Here is a 19,936-nt window from a genome sequence, read left to right as displayed (position 1 = left end):
TGCTGATATGATTTACCATAGAAACCAAGCAACTTTACCTGCATTCATGTCTATCAATTGTTCTCGTTTCTGCTGTTTCTCCAGTTTCTCCTTTTCTGCCTTCTCCTTGGCCAGTTTAGCTCGTCTGAGCTTCTCTTCAGCCTCACGCCTCTTCTGATTTTCTTTTAGTGCTTGCTGAATATGAAAAAAAAAAAAAGTAGTGCACTTTCTTAAATTGAAACCGCAGCCATTTTCCAAATTTTTTTTTTATACTGTGAAGCGTCATAATAAAAATAATTTTTATCAATGATTGTTATGTAAAGTTTTAAAATTAGTAGGTCTTAACACCACACAGCAATAAAGCCTTTGATTGACGGGCTCACATTTAGGTAGCACTATTTTGTTATGCAATTATATTTTGCATTCACGCGGTAAGACATCAGTATATATTAATAGGTTTTAAGAACTGTGTTCCCGGGTTTAGTTCCTGATTGCATGTGCAAGTGGGCCATAAAATCGAATTTTATATCCAGACTGTGCAATCTATTTAGTCGTTCTGCATAATGATTGTTTGTCCCTGCTAATCTCTCAATGTACACTGGTGGACGAGGATTAAATGGATGAAAACCACAAAATCTCCAGAAAGGGGCCTGCAAACCTGAGATGTCGTTTTCCTGATCCACAACACGGTTTTTCACAAATTTAAGCAAAACACTGCACCTAAGGTGCTTGATCCAGCCACTTTCAGAAGAATTTTTATATTGTAGGTTGAGGCAGAAATCTACCAGCTATCATTTTTGGGGAAAAGTTAGATAAAATGGATCCAACCACCCTTCAGCAAGAAAGGTCCAGGTGTTTGGTTAGATTATGTCTAACTGTCTTACTAACTCTTATTGTCTTTATGAACCTTTAGGCTAAGTTCACACTAGCTTTGTTAGCGGGTGTTAGAGAGGCGTTTGTGAAGCGTTTTTAATGCTCCTCAAATGCCTATGAAAATTCTACACATGACAGCACACAGTGCTGTTCACACTGAAGCATTAGCGTCACGTTGTGGCCAAATTGATGCCTCATGTCGAGTCAGGAGTTGAAGCCTCCCATTCAAGTCTATGGTGACGCTCCCCAAATGCCTGGCAGGTGTTTGCGGGTCATTTGCAAGGCAGTTGCGAGGCGTTTGCGGAGCGCTAATACCAATAAACTTAATTATAGGCATTTGTGGTGCGGTTTTAACGCTTGGCAAACACCTCAAAAACACACATAGAGCATTTGGGGAGCTTTTGGGAAGTGTTAAGAATGCTTCTCAAATGCCTGTCTAACGCCTGTCAAATGCTATAGGGGCATTTGGCAAGAGTTCGAAATTAGTCAAGTGTGAACGAGCCCTTAAAGTGGTAGTAAAGTTTCAGCTTTAAATTGACATTGGAGAGACACTGAGGAGAGCGCAGGATGACAGAAGCACATAATCTGACCACGCTATCATGGATCAGCAGCCATGATTAGTGTGGTCAGTTTAAAAGATAAGTTCAGCTTTTGGACAAAAATAATAAATGCACATTTTTTTTGCAGGTAAAAAAAGCGTGCATCTATTATTTTTGTGCAAATGAGCCTGGAAAGCATTGCACCAGCAATCTGGAGATTGCTGATGCCATGCAGGTCTCCTGCAGACCTGTCAGAATATCTGCTTGCAGTACGGGATGTATAGTCAAGCAGATATACTGACAGGAAGCTTCAATGAACTACCACAACGCTCCACAGCACCGCGGTAGTTCACTGAAAACTACTAGTCCACAGCCACTAAGGCTGTCGGGATTTGCAGTTCATTCATTCACGGAAGTTCGTGAGTGAATGATGCGGAAAAGTGGGCAGAACCCTGCAACGCCGTGCTGTTTTCAAATCTGACAAATAATACGAGGAAACTTCTCCCCGCATAATCTGTCAGAGGGAGGGGGGGCGGAGGGCGCGGCTGCAGCTATAGGAACATGTTACATGTTCCACCCTAAAAACAGGTGGAACATGTAACATGTTTCCAAAGGTTAACATCCTTTCAACAGGGGAACACAGGCAGGATCAACCAGGTATTGTAGAACATGGAAAGGGCCAATTGACACTGCAAAATCACTGTGCTATATATCACTCGTTTAAGGGACAGGATCATTGTTTATTTATTTTTAGGGTTACAACCACTTTAAAGGATATCCAAACCCAGGGACAAATGTGTAATACATTGCAGCTTATCAGTTCTTCAATTTTTTCAGGCTAAGTGCAGAAAGATACCTGTTCCTCCTGCCAGAATTGCAGTGTCCTTGTAACTTTCTGTGCACTTTACTAATATCTTAAAGAATATAATCATTCCAACCTGTTTCTATACAAAAAATATAAATCAAATATACATGTCAAATGACACTAAAAATGAAAATAAATAAACACAAAAGTGGAAAGTTTATTTATTTAAATTTTTACTGTCATTTGACATATATATTTGATTTATATTTTTTGTACAGAAACACTTTTTAGTGTTTGGGTTGGAATATTTTTCAGTTATTTAGTGTGTGTGCACATTTGGTTTACAGAAGTATTCACTTGCATGTATGTGCATTTTTCTTTGATTTGAGTCCTATGTTTGGACATAATTCACTTATTAGTCCCATTTTGGACTAGTTTATTTTCTGGTTGATTATCCACCATCACTTTAGATCCCACTTAGGATCTATTCACTTTTATACCATACTTGTTGTAAGTATTGGTTCACCTATTTCTGTTATTACCATCACTTTGGTGGTTTACCATTCACTTTGCCCACTTTGGATCCATTGAGAATCAGGTCACGGTCAGACACTTTTAGATCCCACGTGGATCAGGTCACAATTATGATATTTGCACTTTGTGTCACTTTATGTATTGTTTTCACATTTATTTATTGATTTAATTATGCATATATGAGTTTAAGATATGTTATTATTTTATCCGAGTAGCGCTACATCATTTTTCCTCATCTTATTTTATTTGATCATTAGGTATATGATTGGATGTTAGCAGCTTCTCTCGGTTATCTGTATTTATTATAGTTAGAAGCGCAGGAGGTTTACACCATTACTGCTCCTTCATAGATACAGCATAGTAAATAAGCACTGTCACTCAAAGACAAGAATTGTGTTACTGGCAGGATCACTAATACAGCCACTGGATGGTAAGCTACAACATATAAAAAAAGGTTTGTTTTTGAGTTCATATGCACTTAAAAAGGGAGCAATGAGAGAGATAATTGATTTTATATTATATGTAGGATAAATCAATGCACATTTACTAGCATGTTCCATAGCATATCTCTGCGTTTTGTGCACTTCCTAAATGTGAAGAATAGGCATATCTGCTGCCCCCCCCCCCTTCCCACCACATACAACACTGCAATGTCTGGAACCCGAGCAACCTATATTCAGGCCTGGTAAGGACAAGCAGGTGGTGTGCTTATGGCTATGCATAAAGTGACCATGAGAAAGATGCCATTTGAAAAGCCCCTTTAGAAGGGCTCCAGGAAAACCAAAATCATGCACAAAAGGTAGTAACACTTTCATTACTAAGCCAATACTTGTTTAGTATCTTTCTGATGGTTTCATTGTTACAACAAAGGTTCTAAACCTTTCCCCAGAGAGGGCAAAAATGTTAGCTTTGACGTACAATATGTATGAGTACTTGCATGGCACATTTAAAATGACACATACCAGCATGTCACAGATACATCCAGAAAATTTCACTGACAATTCTGCTTCTACAAAAACATTGCTACACAGATCAGACTGCAGTGTTCAAACTTACCACAAACATGTTACGGAAGTTGTGCAGATCAAGGAAGAACTCCTCTATGGAGACTTTCTTGGGGTTAAAAACAAAGAACTGTCCTAATTCAGCAAACAATGACACCATATTTTCATGCATCATGCACAGTTTTGTGTACTGTTCTTGTGCTTCTTTAACAAATATGTGAAATACATTTGTCAAGGATAATAATTAGACCATTGTAATGGATGTTTTTATGTAACCACTAAAAAGCTTAGCATATTACCCATAGAAAAGAGAAAGATGCAAATATGCTGGAAAAACATAAATCACTGCAACTCCCCACAGCAAGCAGACACAGTTGAAGGAGAGCTACAGACTCAGGTCTAGCCACTGACCTGCACTACGCAATAGAAATGAAGATATGTCTGTGCGCAAATGGCTTACACATACAGTGAGGAACAGAAGTATTTGAACACCCTGCGATTTTGCAAATTCTCCGACTTAGAAATCATGGAGGAGTCTGAAATTCACATTGAGAGACCGAATTTTAAAAAAAAAATTTCAGGAAATCACATTGTATGATTTTTAAAGAATTTATTTGTCTTGCACTGCTGAACATAAGTATTTGAACACCTAAGAAACAGGAAGAATTCTGCCTCTCAAAGACCTGTTACTGTGCCTTTAAAAAGTCCACCTCTACTCCACTCATTAATCTAACTTAGTAGCACCTGTCTGAGCTCTTTAAAGACACCTGTCCACCCCACAGTCAGTCAGACGCCAACTACTACCATGGGCAAGACCAAAGAGCTGCCAAAAGACACCAGAGACAAAATTGTGGACCTCCACAAGGCTGGAAAGGGCTACGGGGCAATTGCCAAGCAGCTTGGTGAAAATAGATCAATTGTTGGAGCAATTGGTAGAAAATGGAAGAGGCTAAAGATGACTGTCATTCTCCCTCGGACTGGGGCTCCATGCAAGATCTCACCTCGTGGGGTATCACTGATGATAAGAAAGGTGAGGAATCAGCCCAGAACAACAAGGGAGGAGCTGGTCAATGACATGAAGAGAGCTGAGACCACAGTTTCAAAGGTCACCGTCGGTAGAACACTACGCCGTCATGGTTTCAAATCATGCATTGCACGGAAGGTTCCCCTGCTCAAGTAATCACATGTCCAGGCCCGTCTGAAATTTGCCAATGACCATCTGGATGATCCAGAGGAGGCATGGGAGAAAGTCATGTGGTCAGATGAAACCAAAGTAGAACTTTTTGGTCTAAACTTCACTCGTCGTGTTTGGAGGAAAAAGAAGGATGAGTTGCATCCCAAGAACACCATCCCTACTGTGAAGCATGGGGGTGGTAACATCATGCTTTGGGGGTGCTTTTCTGTGAAGGGGACAGGACGACTGCACTGTATTAAGGAGAGGATGAATGGGGCCATTTATTGTGAGATTTTGAGCAACAACCTCCTTCCCTCAGTCAGAGCATTGAAGATGGGTCATGGCTGGGTCTTCCAACATGACAACGACCCGAAGCACACAGCCAGAATAACCAAGGAGTGGCTCCGTAAGAAGCATATCAAGGTTCTGGAGTGGCCTAGCCAGTCTCCAGACCTAAATCCAATAGAACATCTTTGGAGGGAGCTGAAACTCCGTGTTTCTCAGTGACAGCCCCGAAACCTGACAGATCTAGAGGAGATCTGTGTGGAGGAGTGGGCCAAAATCCCTGTTGCAGTGTGTGCAAACCTGGTCAAGAACTACAGGAAACGTTTGACCTCTGTAATTGCAAACAAAGGCTTCTGTACCAAATATTAACACTGATTTTCTCAGTTGTTCAAATACTTATGTTCAGCAGTGCAAGTCAAATAAATTCTTTAAAAATCATACAATGTGATTTCCTGAATTTTTTTTAAATTCTGTCTCTCAGAGTGGGAATGCACCTACAATGTGAATTTCAGACCCCTCCATGATTTCTAAGTGGGAGAACTTGCAAAATCGCAGGGTGTTCAAATACTTCTGTTCCTCACTGTATACCACATGTACAGCCAATGGGGACCCAAAAAAGAGAATTGTGGCTTCTCTGTGCAAAACCATTGCACAGAGCAGGTAAATATAACATGTTTGTTATTTTTAAAAGAAACAAATTTTATAATCACTTTAAGTATCCAGACCTATTACTCAGTACTTCGTTGATGCCGCAATTACAGCCTTGAGTCTTTTGGTTATGATGAGACAAGTTTTGCACATCTGGAGTGGGGGATTTTCTGCCATTCTTCATTGTAAATTAAATCAAGCTCAGCCAGGTTGGATGGGGACAGTCAGTCAGACAGACAGCCATTTTCAGGTCTCTCAAGAGATGTTTAATAGGGTTGAAGTCAGGGCTCTGGCTGGGCCACTCTAGAACATTCATAGAGTTGTCCCTAAGCCACTCCTGTATTGCCTTGGCTGTGTACTTAGGATCAATATCATGTTAGACCGTGAACATTCAGCACAGTCTGAGGTCCTGAGCGCTGTGGAACAAGTTTTCATTAGGATATCGCTGCATTTTGTTCCATTCAGCTTTCCCTCAACCCTGACCAGTCTCCCAGTCCTTGCTGCTGAAAAACACCTCCACATCATGATGCTGCCACTACCTAGCTTCACTGTTGGGATGGTATTGTGCAGGTGATGAGCAGTGCTTGGTTTCCTCCAGACATAATGTTTAGAATTGATGCCAAACAGTTCAATTTTGGTTTAATCAGACCAGAGAATCTTGTCCATCATAGATAGAGTCCCCTTCAGGAGCTTTTTTGCAAACTCCAAGCAAGCTTTAATGTGTTTTGCACTGAGAAAAGTCTTCTGGCTAGCCACTCTGCCATAAAGTCCAGATCAATGGTGGGTTGCAGTGATGGTTATCCTTCAGAAACTTTCCATCTCCACACAGGATCTCTGAAGCTCAGTCAGAGTGACCTTCGTTTTCTTGGTCACCTCTCTTACTAAGGCCCTTCTCCCCCCGATTACTCAGTTGGCTGGACAACCAGCTCTTGAAAGATGGAAACCTTGCATGCAGAAGAAATTTTTTGTAGACTTCCCCAGATCTTTGCCTTGTATTAACCCTGTCTCTGAGTTCTTTGGACCTCATGGCTTTTGCTCTGATACAGTATGCATGGTCAGCTGGAAGAACTTTTATGGAGAGGTATGTACCTTTCCAAATCAAGTCCAATCAATTGAATTTACCATAGGTGGACTCCAATCAAGGTTTAGAAACATCTCAGCAATGATCAATAGAAAAGGGAGGCACCTGAGCTAAATTTCAAGTGTTGTTGCAAAGGTTCTGAATACTTCTGCCATTGTGATATTTCAGTTTTTCCTTTTTCATACATTTGCAAACATTTCTAAAATTTGTTTTTCACTTTATGGGGTACTGAGTATAGATTCATGAGAAGAAAATGAATTAAACAACTGTAGTATCAGGCTGCAACATAACATAACTGAAGAAAAGTGAAGGGGGTCTGAATATTTTATGAATGCATTGTAGGTGAACAAAGAATCCCTGTTTTTATGCAAAACTTTGCTAGTTATACCGTATGTAAAGATGTATAGCAGTGTGCAGGGTATAAATTCAGTTTTTTAATTAAGTGTGAAAACAGGCATTTGCCCATTCCCCATGATCTAACCTGTGTTAAATACAAATATTAAATACATATTTGAACTACCTACTGTATATGGGTACCATCAACCAAAGGGCAAATCTATATAGCAAAGTTTGTGGTCTGGGCAACCTTACTAGGCAGAACCACCAGATCCTCTATTTTTAAAGTAGACTTGTGCAATGTGCATCAGCAAAGTCGATTGTAGTCTCCATAAGAACAGGGTGGCAATGAAAAAGCACAATTGGTATACAGGGACACACCTTTGTCACCCTAAAACAGGACGTGCCTGAACAAGGACCTTTATGACTGAATTTGCATCTAAAGACTGGATAAATGGAATCCCAATTCCTCTTGCAGGTAAAAATAAAGTTTAGAAATATGTATCTGAGCTGCAAGTTTTGCTGTTTACTGGTCTTAAACTGTACCTGGCCATTTTCAGGGTTGCAGGGATGTCCATGCGTTTTTAGATTCTTTGGAGAATTAACCAGTAGTTTGCAATCTAGGGATTCTCTACAGACAAGTAAACTACAACCTAAGTTTGCAAGGTAACCAAGAAGCCCCTTTCTTCCCATATGCTCCACTTCTAAGCCAATGAGGTCTTCCATTGCTGGCAAACAGAAAGTACAGACCCATGGCAGGTACCTCCCAGAAATAAGTCAGGTTAACATGGCTAAACCACCCCATGGGTTTGCTTCACCAGTGTAATGACACTTAAAGCCCAACTGAAGTCTTAGACCTTTTAAACTCTTTTTAGTCCTGTACCCCACCATATTATGATTTAAGATGTTTGCTTAGTGTTGCTTTCAAATACCCTTATCAGTGCAAATGCTGCTTCCTGCCTTTTTATAAAGTAATATGGCAGAGCTGAGTAACTTCCACACCACCTGACACAGGGGCATCATATGCATATATTGTAGGGAAAATGAAAGGGGATGGTCTGTGCAGGTCTGTGTGAATTACTAGGAGCAGTAGGTCTTTTCTGGTACTAATTGCACTACATAGCCATTTTTACACACCCACAGCAGCTGCAATACAGGAAAGTAAAGGTTAAATCAATGGTTAACTGAACGGATACCTATTTCTGTGTCTTCAACTGGGCTTTAAGTTATAATCGACTCAAATAAGAGCCAATCTATACTACTATCTATACTACTATTCAAATCAATTTTCCTGGTTTGTCTCAGCACAAACGTATAGAGAGCTAAAGGATATCGTCATCTTTTCCACAAACTTATCCTTCTCATCAGTTGGTGGCGGGAAGCTCTCAATGTCCTTCTGAAGGTCTGAAATTTGCTTTTTCATTTGATCCAAATTCTTTTGTAACGTTTCCGCAGATACTGCAAAATAAAAGTATTTCAATACACGGTACCGTGTGGGACGTGTTTAATAAACCAGCAATATTAATGAATAAAGTTGTACTTCTGAAGGCAGCTATGATGATTGTAAACACTGTGCTACACAGAAATCTACTTATACAACACAAAGACAACAAAAACTAAACTTTTAATGTTTGAAAAGAAATATGTTTCATTTAATCTAAATAATTTGTACATATGTCTTAGAGGAGTATACAAACTGCTGGCCTGTGACTGAATCTATCCCCCCCTACCCCTTTTTATCTTTATGCAAATCATTATCCATATGTCTTTAAATATAATTCCAGTCATAGTTATGTTATACATAGTTACATTGGACCAGCTTGAGCCAATGTAACTACGTTTGTGTCATACCTGGTTGATCATCTTGGAAGCTGGAAATCAGTTAATTAGACACCATTACTTTAGTGATCTCCACTTGCTTCCAGGTCCCATGCTGAGTGGTTGCTCTCCTACATTGTGAATACAGCAGGTCAGCCACTTGGTACAGGTGCCATTCAAAGAATGCTTTGCAAAATACAAAACATTCTCTGAATGATGCCTGTGCTGAGTGGCCAACTGGCTATGTTCACAATGGATCATGCCAGCCACTCAGCACAGGTCTCATAAGCAAGTGGAATTCACTGGAGTAGCAGTGTCTACTTCAGTGACTTCCAGCTTCAAGATGCATCTGCCAGATATGGCACAAACATAGTTACATTGGGCCAAGCTGGAACAATGAACTATGTATAACATACCAGTGCCTGACATTATTCTACAATCTGGTTAAGTGAAATTTTGGGCTCTCTTCCCTCCTTCCACGTATGATGTGAAGCCATTCTCTGCAGCACTCTTCTGTAAGTCCAGGGTGGTCTAATGATGTGGACCTAGGTGGTGTGTACTGGGCTCACAGAAGTAAGTTGAATGTTTGGAAGGAGGCCTGGCACTGGATTGCAGAGTAGCAAGTGTATGATGAGCAGTACTAGATGGAGAAGAGGAGAGTACTGCAGTAAAAGTTGGTTTCTTTTTTTTTTTCCTCGCAACAGTCAGACAGTTATTTTTCAAGGACGCTGGAGAAAGGCTTTAAATCAACCAACAATTCACCTATTGAATTATACTCTCAGATGTTTACTTGCTTAACTTTGTTGTGAATTATAAAAACAAAAAGATCTATGGTATGTTTTGAACAATACCAGCCCAATACAACAGTCATATGGGCTGGTATTATCAGAAGCTAGAGGTCCCAAAAGGTAAGACAGGCAGCTGGCATCTGCTTTCAACCTAGCACCTTACATTTTTTCCCCAAGGGCTCTTTCTTGAATCATAAACCCAAAGGTTATTAGGTGTCTTTTAAAGATCAACTCCGGCCAACATAAAAAAACACTTGATATGCATTTTGTGTTCACTAAACAATAAAATACATTTTAAAATGCAGCTAGTGCAGCACCTTTTAATAACTATCAGCCTATTGTAATCTAATGTAAAGTAGAATTCAGACTGAGGGAAGAGGAGGCAGCACTAGAGTCTAATCATGTGTGCTGCCTGCATGTGTTGACAGTAGGAGAGAACAGTGTGAGCACTGGGGTAAGCTGGTGCTGCTCCGTTACATCCTTTACACACAGTCATTCAGTCTGGATCCGTCTGTCAGTTTTTCAGACATATTCAAACTAGATCACAATGTATGTCCAAGGATAGCAGAGGTAAACAGGCATACGTCGGTTTATATCCGAGTCAGTTTATGTCCTCAGAAAAATGCAGTGTCTCCTGAGTGACAGCTCTGGGCCTGTTTCAGCCTACACAAGTAAAGGCTTTTACATGTAAATGACATTCATGAAATATAATAAATGCACATAACATTTTTGTGAAAGTCGTTAAAATGTATAATAATCTCATGGCAACTTCTTAATTGTAACAGCGAAAAGTCAGGTCACTAACCTGGCTGTGTTACCCCCCGCCCCCCCCCCCCCCTGACCAGGCCATTTTATGTGATACGGTGCTGCGTTACTTTAACTGACAACTGCGTGGTCATGCAGCGCTGCATCCAAATGAAATTTATGTCCTTTTTTTCCCCACAAATTGAGCTTTATTTCAGTGGTATTTAATCACCTCTGCGGGTTTTAATTTTTTTGCGCTATAAAAGAAAAAAAAAAAGACCACCAATTTTGAGAACAATATTTTTGCTATTAAACATGTCCAGTAAACAAACTACAAAAAATTAAATTTCTTCAAATTTAGGCCAAAAAGTATTTTGCTACATGTCTTTACGAAAAAAAAAATCCCAATATGTGTAAATTAATTGGTTTACGGTAAAGTTATAGCGTCTACAAATGGCGGTAGATACTGGAATACTGGGTGCCGGTGGGGAATCATCAGCCGGGACCTGATGATTGACAGGTGAGGCCACCAATGGCGGCATGGGTAGGCACGCGCCCCCTACCCAGAAATGCTAAATCAGACACACACATATACATATATACATACAAACACACGTGATTTTGCACACCCCTGCTAACCTGTAGCAGTATTTCTGCTCTAGGATGGCGGGAAAGAAGTTAAAAACAAGATGGACCAAACTAGACAGGGTTTACACAAGCAAATGCAACTGCCTCCTTCAAGAAAGATATATATATATACCTCTACTGGCCTTTTCTACATGAACCATCTCATCTGGGAACTGTAATACATCAGAGTGATCTTGTTCACAGGTTTCAGCTAAGAAGTGTAACAACGTTGTCTTCTGGTCAGCTGACTTGGTGTCTTTAAGCTGAAAATACAAAATTAACAAAATAATTCAAGAACGCTTTAGTACTTGAATTTAAAAGTACTCTTCTCCCTTTCAATGAGTATTGTTATTTTATTTTACCTTGCAGAGGAAACCAATCTCAAAGCCATAAGCACTAGCATTCCGGGACCCGGCATTCATAAAATTTCCAACAAGCAAAGTGATCTCTAGAAGGGTGGCAAAGTTCTTACTCTTCTGCACCTCTTCACATGCGGCTGTTACTGAAACAATATCTGGTTTGATGTTTTCTACATGCTCATTAAACATGAGTTTAAATAGGATGGCATTGAGCCGTGGTCGAAGGCGTGGGACTGTGCTCATCTAAAACATAAGAAAATAATTAGCTTTTTTTTAGAAAGAAAATCCAATGTAAACCATTAACAAAACATATTATGTTAGTCACATTAACGCATTAAGCTAGGTACATTTTTTTTTCTTTTTTTAGGTTTTGATAGAGTGGGAAACCAGTCATTTTTTTAAATTGCTGTCTGTGTTATTTTACTTCCTGCCCATGAGCCACAACATAGAATGAAAGGAATTCCTATCCTAGACCATTATCAGCCAATTAGGTGCCCGCTCCCCCCCAGAAAATTTCTCTTCACCTCCAGTTCTAAAAAAAAAAAAAAAAAAAACTTCCCTTCCCCTTCCTGGTGACAATGATCATTCTAGCAAATAGAGAAGGTGGATGGAGACAGCAAAAAAAACATGACAAAGGTCCTGACCCTTCCCCTTCCTATCCAAACCTGGACCAAAAAAAAAAATCTGGCTTAGAGCTGTACATGAATACTAATTGTAGTAGACCTATAGTGATTTGTTACTCATTATGCACAATTTCTATGACAGATCCCAAGCATGTTGATTTTATATGTTATTGGTCAAGTAAATTCACCAACCCATATCAGTACTTGTCACCTATGTAATATGAATCATTCTTGTACTTTGGGAATTCAATAAATGCTAATAGGCACTTAGGGTGCTCATATATTCCTTCTGTCTATTGCCTCCTTGGCAGGTTATACTTGTACTCAGATCAATGTGGGTACATACATACACTTTGGATATACATACAAATGTTTAACCCCTTTGCGCCAGCGTCTCCCGGCCCTTTAAGGGGTTTCTGATGCCAGGAGGCAGGGCGGGGTTTAGGGTCATGTGACTACTGTGATTAGTGGTCAGGGCAGTTACATGATCTCTCCTTGCGATCGGGACCTTTCCGTAGGATGCTGACATTTCTTTGTTTACAAATGGTACGCAAATATGCGGCCGCTCGGCATCAAGGCCCAGCATATTTGCGTACACTCGGTATGAAGAGGTTAAAAACAACAATCATAAAAACAGCTTCTTACCACAACTCCAAATTGCTCAGGTTCTGCCAAGTCATTATACTCATTTTTATATTCCGCTAACATCTGAATCTGGTCTCCTTCTGGCAACTGCTTGATTAGATTCTTAAGAAAAGAAAAGTGTTAGGTTAAAAAAAAATAACAACTAAAGATTAAAAAGCAAACAAAATAAAAAAAAACACTTTACTCCAAACTTACATGCACTCACTGAAAAGCAACTACTTACCTATACTGCTAGATACTTTAAAGGGCTTTCCATTTAATAACAAAAATGTAATTATGGCAACTTTGGGTGCTAGGATATAAATTTCAATAGACACTTTCTCTGTTTGAGGTTACCCACCTTAAAGGATAAGTTCGCCTTTAAAAAAACAAAACAAAACAAAACAAAACAAAAAAACAAAATGCAAATTTTTTTTTGCAGGTAATAAATATGTATTTACTTTTTTTTTTTTTGCTGAGAAGCCTGTAAAGCATTGCACTCACAATCAGCAGATTGCAGGTACAATGTCAGGCTCCTGCCGACTGTCAGTGTAGGTGTCTGCCCATACCTCCAATACGGGCAGGCAGTTACTTAAGTCCAGGAAGAATCAATGTGCTATGAGGATGCTCACCAGCACCCTCACAGTTCACTGAAAACTACAAGCAGTCAGCCGCAATGGCAGTCTGTACAATGGTAGTCTATTCATTCACAGAACTCTGTGAATGAAAGATGTGGACAAAGCCCCACGTGTCCATGCTCTTTTCAAATTGTGACAGCAGGTGACGGGAGAAGATCCCTGGCCCGCTGTCACAGGGAGCAGGGTGACAGCTGTAGGAGCGGGAACATGTTACATGTTCCTGAAGGTGAACTTATCCTTTAATTTAATTAGATTTGTTTCCTATATACTTTGGCCTGGTTGAGGTGTGTGCGGGATGACTTTGCTTGTGTAACCTCCCTGATGGTATTCCCAAGTGTAGCTCGGGGTAAAGTTTCAGTACCAAAAGCGTACAGTACACTCGAGCTTACCATGCGGCGCTGCTCCGGCATCTGTTCTTTACTTACCTTGTCCTGCGCTCCCGCGATGTCCCTCCTGCAGTGTCCCCCGGCAATGTAATTCAGCAGATGCCGGCATCTGTCATCTGGGTTCTGTCCCCTGCAAGCGTCGGGACGTACAGGGGACGGAATGGCGGGAAATTTGAAAAGACAAAAAGTGACCTTCACTCAATACACTAAAATCACATAGTAAAACATTACTGTATCAAACCATTTCACATACATTTTGTCCCTAGTGCTTTGTCCTGTGTGCTTTGTCCATGGTGTCCAAAAAGTGTCCCTTTAGGTCAAAACCGGTTTTAGATCAGCTGGAGAACAGCGATAGTGAATTAGAACCACTTGCAGAATTGAGTGATAATGATTCGTGGGGAAATTCGTCTTCAGACACTGAAAACGATTTTGCGACTTTGCTCAGTGATGTGCGAACTTTCAAATTTCAGTGTTTTTGGTTTGATTATATTATTGAATTAAATTTATTATATTTCAAATTTTTATGATTATTTATTAAATTATAATTTATGATTTCAGGTTTCAAATTTTATCATACCCGGGATGTTTACTAGACTCTTGTTCGGACAGATTTCAGTGAGTTATTCCTAAAAATTACAGGCCTACGATAAAAAAAAATACATATTTCCATGCAAAAAAATGTACAGCTTTGAGCACAGAAATATGGATATAATCAGACCGCTAGGGAGGTTAATGCACATTCCAGCACATAGTGATGTGTGCACATATGAACTGCGGTGTGTTGTCAATCTTTCTGAATGCCACCCCAAGCACCTCAATGCACACCTAAAATAAAAAGAAAACATAACCTACACTAAAGTACACATACAGCATTGTGAATACTTTGTACACTGTGGTGCTGTATTTTCAGAAACAGTCAAGGTGTGATTTTCAGCACTGACTAGTTATAGGATTTGACAATTTTTGATGCTTACTGTCTCCAGTATCCTGACACTGGACACCCACACTAAATATGCAGGGCAAACATGACAGCTACAAACTTCACCTCTGTAATGGAAGAACCAATAACAGTGTCCATTCTATCCTACGTCCTCATGGAAACTGATATCTTAATAGCTACAGTACAGGTGCAATTGAATTCCCAAGATATGTAAGACCTCAAATAAGGACAACCATGTATTTGCAGAAAGACCACCACATCCTTTTTCTTTCAGATGCCTGAAAGCAAACTTACCGAAACCATAGATTCTGTCAATACTTCTTCATTCACTTCTAGGATGACATTTTTAATCTCCGGATAGGGCATACGGTATGAACCCAAAAAGATAGCTGTGAAAAAAATAAAATAACAATGGACAATATCTTTGTAGCTGCAAAATAAATATTAGCATATGAGCAGGTTACAATAATCTGTGTTTTATTTTGATAATCCACTTGGCCAAAAGGGATCCTGTGGGAGATGCCATTATTGAGTCCCAATTGGCCCTTGACCAGTCATCCTGATCTAAGCTTTACTAGAGAGTCACTATGCCTGCAAGCATTTAGAACAGGTATTCAGACTTCCCTTTTCCTGGGCAGTGATTTTGGTCTGTGTACGTTTGTAAGGCCAGCAGAAGAAGTAAAAAAAATGAAGTAAAATTTCCACTTTATGGTACATAATGAGGGTGACAAACAGTGCTGGCATTTTATTTCCATTCAGTAAAGCGGACCTTTTTTATTTTCTTCCATTGGCTCCAGGAACACATACAGACCACAAACAGTTGTATCCAGGTTTTCTTTCTTTTGGATTGACTTAAGAGCTGCCTTCTAATTAGATTCATTGTGATCCAGCTCGCGTCTTTATCCCTGAGGATACCATCTGCATCCTTTGATCCAGCACCACCATATATACACTCTGTCACTAGACAGTGAAGCTAGGATCAGGGCATAGACTGCCACAGATTGTGTATTGCATATGAAGTATTAAACTCATTTATAAAGGCTTCTCTTTTTATTTAGTTATGTTCTCATATTCCTCTAACCCTCCCAATCAAGCACCAATTTCTTGCCTAAACTTTTTTCAGCACAATGGAGCATCAACTACTGAGAATGAGAGCGCTGTGTAGGGCTTACTTTATTGATAATAATGTCTGGAGTGATTGCTAATCTAGAAAGTTTCACATGCATGTGCACATTTTTCCTGCTAAATTGCCACAAAATGTGAGCTGTGTGTGGCATTGACAGCTGAACATTGACTGCATCCAATCAGATGCAGTTAATTTTCAGGTATTCCAAGAGCCATGAAAGTATGGCTGTCAGAATACAAAACCCGGCAGGAGACATTCCTTCTCCACGCAGTTTAGTGTGGATTGAGGAATCTATTGCTTTCTGGATGTGAATGAGAGAAATCATGGCGTGTGTGTCTAACTTTATAAGAAAATCTCTGTGCAGTAGGTGCCAATTTATCCCTTTTGGGTGAGATAAAAAATAGGGGTTTAACCATGTTTGTGCAGTTGTTGTTCATTTGATCAGTTGAAATAAGAAAGAGGATTAGCGCTAGGTATCAACCTCGTGACAAAATATATACAATCTAGATTTATAGGATGTACAAAAACCCCAAAAAAACCCAAACAAAAATCTGGATATCAAAAATATATACTGTTCAAGTGTCCACAATCATTGACTTCAAAATAAAGTGCCAATAAAGTGACCAATTTAAATTCTACTTGTGCCAAATAATCAGGGACATCTGCTCTACCCATCACTGCTCTCAGATGTACATGAGCTGGCCACTAGGTAGACCTGGGAGCAGTGACAAGTAGAAAAGATAGATGGTCCTGGTTCTTTGAAACAAGTGCTATTAGACCCATTCCCCTGGGGCATAAAATCTGGTGAGTTTCACTATGTATGGGGGGGGGACTTTGGGATTACTGAGGAGCATGTTGGGGCATGCATGGAGTGTGTGGAGCACAGTTATTCACTTTAGGATTGAAATTGGTCACTTTATTTTGAAGTCACTGATTATGGACTTTTATAGACAATTGCAACAGCATAGATTTTTGATATCCAGATTTATTTTGTTTGTGTGTGTTTTTTTTGCATCTTTTATATTTAGATTTGTCACGAGGATAATACCTAGCACTAATCCTCTCTATTTCAACTGAGGTATACAGTGTTTAGTACATGGGTATAGGATCAGCAGTAGGGATATCACACACTTTCAGGCAGATAATTCTTCGGTACAGGGATTTAATAATATAGTTTACAGCTCGCTGGCTGATTGGCCAATGACTGTTAAGTTCTAGAGTTCTGCAGAAGAGGCTGTATTACTTACTCGACCCCTCACATCAGCAGGCTCTATCAATCCTTGTGACTAATTCATTGCAGCATGCTCTGTAAGCTACCCACAGCCTGTCACATGTCCGCCCCCACCACATACAATACTAGGTTAATAGCCCTATACTGTAATGACGACACAGAGCCTCCCTCCACAGATAAGCTTTGGGGAAAGGGGGGAGTGTGTCCGGAGTTCGCTGTAGCAGGAAGTCAGATAAGTAAACACAAACTCTTCTACGACCCTCTAGACTTAATAAGCATTTAACTTTTGCATCGTGGAGGCCACAAGGGTTTTTATTTTTTTTGTGTGCAAAACAAAAAAAAAATTTCCTTGTAGAAAAGTGAAGATAAACTGCCCAAACTGTTTAATTTTGATAGCATTGCAGACAAATTTCTGTCATTCAAAATAACCAGATTACAAAGCACAACTGCCCAAAGTGAGTTTAGGGCTGTTTAAAATTTGTATTATTTTAATTTAAAAAAAAAAAAAAAACCCACATTTACAGCCGGCACTAGCCACTGAAAAACTGGTCTTTGTAAAAAGAAATGACTATTCTTTCTTTTGCAGGTAGTAACACGTGCGGGGTTCTTCATCTTCATACACTATATACATACTGCAGGCTGCTGGCAGAGAAGCAGGTGTTAGGCAGTTTGATCTGAAGTTGAACTTTTTTTTATGCCTCTGAATAACAGCTGGAAGACGTTCTATTGAACTTCATCGGCCATCTGCTGCACCACGCTACTTTTGAAAAGTATACTTATACAAAATTTAAAAAAAACATCCCTCTAAGTGCACAGAATGAAGGACTGTGAATAGTGCTTATTTAATGGCTGTCACAAAATAACAGTTCATAGTTCAGGGCTAGAGAGCACAGTGTGTAGCATAAAGAGATCTCCACATGCTTATAATACACTGTTTTTCACATTGGGCATAAATGCCCTATCGAAGGCAATGTAAAACAAATGAAATGCAATGCACATCTATCAGAAAATGGGATTATTAAACACGATTCTTCTTGTATTTGGTATTTGCATTAGCTAGCATAAGGAGGTCATGAGTGCTAAATGGATAATCAGACTGCAGAAACATGCTGTAGACACAATAAAAGGACACAATTAAAATTAAGCTATATTTGCATTATAGTCAGGCACGTCAGGATGACTCCTGTACACTGCAGCTGATAAACTCACATTCAGGAGCTTTTCTGCATTTTTTTCAGCAGCCCCTGAACTCTCCCTAATGCTTTCCTATGTGTCCATGTACACATGGTTGTTTACAATAGATTACAGGCAGTTGAGTTTACAGTCGTTTTTTTTGAACACACCAAACTTGCGATCAGGAGCAGATTTTACTGGTGTTTCAAACGCCAAATGTTTGTAAACGCTGTGAATTGCATTTAAAAGCATTTGCGTTTAGAAGCGTTTTTCCACTATTCCATGTCCAGATGCTTTCCAGAGCCTTTTTTCATCAGAAATGCATCAAAGCATTTTTCATGTACTCAAATGGACTTTGAGTACACCAGCGCAGTCAGTTCCAGGTTTCGTGCGGACAGATTTCGTTTCAACATAAAACAGGTACTGCAAAGGTTTGCATGCCTCTTCCCTTTTCCAGACAGATGGTTACATTATTTCTTTGCATCCTTTCTACCGTCAGCTTTATTACAGGTAATTATATAGCGCTGACAATGTATGCAGAGGTCCATCTCACATTTTTACATACTAGGGCTAATTTAAACAGGAGCCAATTAACCTACCAGCACGTCTTTGGAGTATAGGAGGAAACTGGAGTACCGAGAGGAAACCAGAATACCCAGAGGAAACACATGCAGGCACAGGGAGAACATGAAAACTCCAAGCAAGTAGTGCCATGGTTGGGAATCGAGCCGATGACCCTAGTGCTGTTAGGCAGCAGTGCTATCCATTTAGCCACTGTGCTGCCCCATTTAGCTCACCTAAATAGGTGATGCAGGGACGCAAGTACTTTTCACAACTTAATACATGGATTGCAAATGCAAAAAAAAATTATTGGAAGAAACAGACGTACATAAATTCTGGGCAGTCTTTTGATCCATTACTTTAAGTTCTTTAATTTTCTTCTTCGGTGCAGCTTTCTTATCCTCTCCATCTTGCTCATTCTTGGCTGCAGATCAAACAGAAACATTAACATTAGCAGAGTAACAAATGATATCAATCGTAACTAGATTTCACTAATTTAATTTTATTCCACCTCTTCTCAAAGCAAACGACAGCATACACAATGAAAACCACAATTACAATGTCCTCAATCTGAACACACCCAGTAAGTCATCTATAGAGATACTGTAGACACAGGTGCACACCTATATGTCCCATTCTCAAATATACAGAACGGGTTATGTCACATTTAACCATTGACTTTACTATGAATAACTGCAGCCTGCTCTTAGCTGCAATGTTGGCTAAGATTTAAAAGTACACTTCAGTGCAGCAAACAGATCACAGCAATTGTTTTATAGGAAAGGGAGCCCCGCACAGCCATGGTCTTTTAAAATTGTGACAGCTAGCGTGGGGGGAGAAGATCCTCCGCTGGCTGTCAGAATGAGGATTGTGGGGGTGCGGGGGCCAGCCTGTTCGTAACATGATACACCCATATTCAGGGTGTAACATGTGACAAAAGGTGAACTTGTCCTTTAACAGAATCACTCTCAGAATTGACCCAATGGCAATAAAACATCTGTTCCAAGGTGTGTGATCCACTGTAGTCTTTGGAGGGAGGA

The 19,936-nt window shown here is 39.8% G+C and overlaps 1 protein-coding gene across 2 annotated transcripts in view; it reads right to left on the bottom strand.

Annotated features, from left to right (window-relative positions):
* Nucleotides 1-19,346, bottom strand: part of LOC149474328 (protein diaphanous homolog 1-like) — a 48,028-nt gene extending 28,682 nt beyond the window's left edge. For both annotated transcript variants that reach the window (XM_089656851.1, XM_089656797.1), the window contains exons 1-8: nucleotides 19,225-19,346; nucleotides 15,100-15,194; nucleotides 12,863-12,964; nucleotides 11,598-11,837; nucleotides 11,369-11,498; nucleotides 8,592-8,716; nucleotides 3,787-3,951; nucleotides 39-174 (exon numbers count right to left, since the gene is read on the bottom strand). In XM_089656851.1, coding sequence (XP_089512977.1) covers nucleotides 39-174; nucleotides 3,787-3,951; nucleotides 8,592-8,716; nucleotides 11,369-11,498; nucleotides 11,598-11,837; nucleotides 12,863-12,964; nucleotides 15,100-15,194; nucleotides 19,225-19,252 — 1,021 coding nt within the window. In that variant the 5' untranslated portion in view covers nucleotides 19,253-19,346. The remainder of the gene's footprint in view (nucleotides 1-38; nucleotides 175-3,786; nucleotides 3,952-8,591; nucleotides 8,717-11,368; nucleotides 11,499-11,597; nucleotides 11,838-12,862; nucleotides 12,965-15,099; nucleotides 15,195-19,224) is intronic.
* Between the last annotated feature and the right edge of the window lie 590 nt (nucleotides 19,347-19,936).

The sequence above is a fragment of the Staurois parvus genome, unplaced genomic scaffold, assembly GCF_062004578.1.
Source record: "Staurois parvus isolate SC_StPar_1 unplaced genomic scaffold, SC_StPar_1.0 ptg000006l, whole genome shotgun sequence".
NCBI classification, from domain to species: Eukaryota; Metazoa; Chordata; class Amphibia; order Anura; family Ranidae; genus Staurois; species Staurois parvus.
The sequence above is the reverse complement of the archived record's forward strand: the minus strand, read 5'-3'. Positions and strand labels throughout refer to the sequence as shown.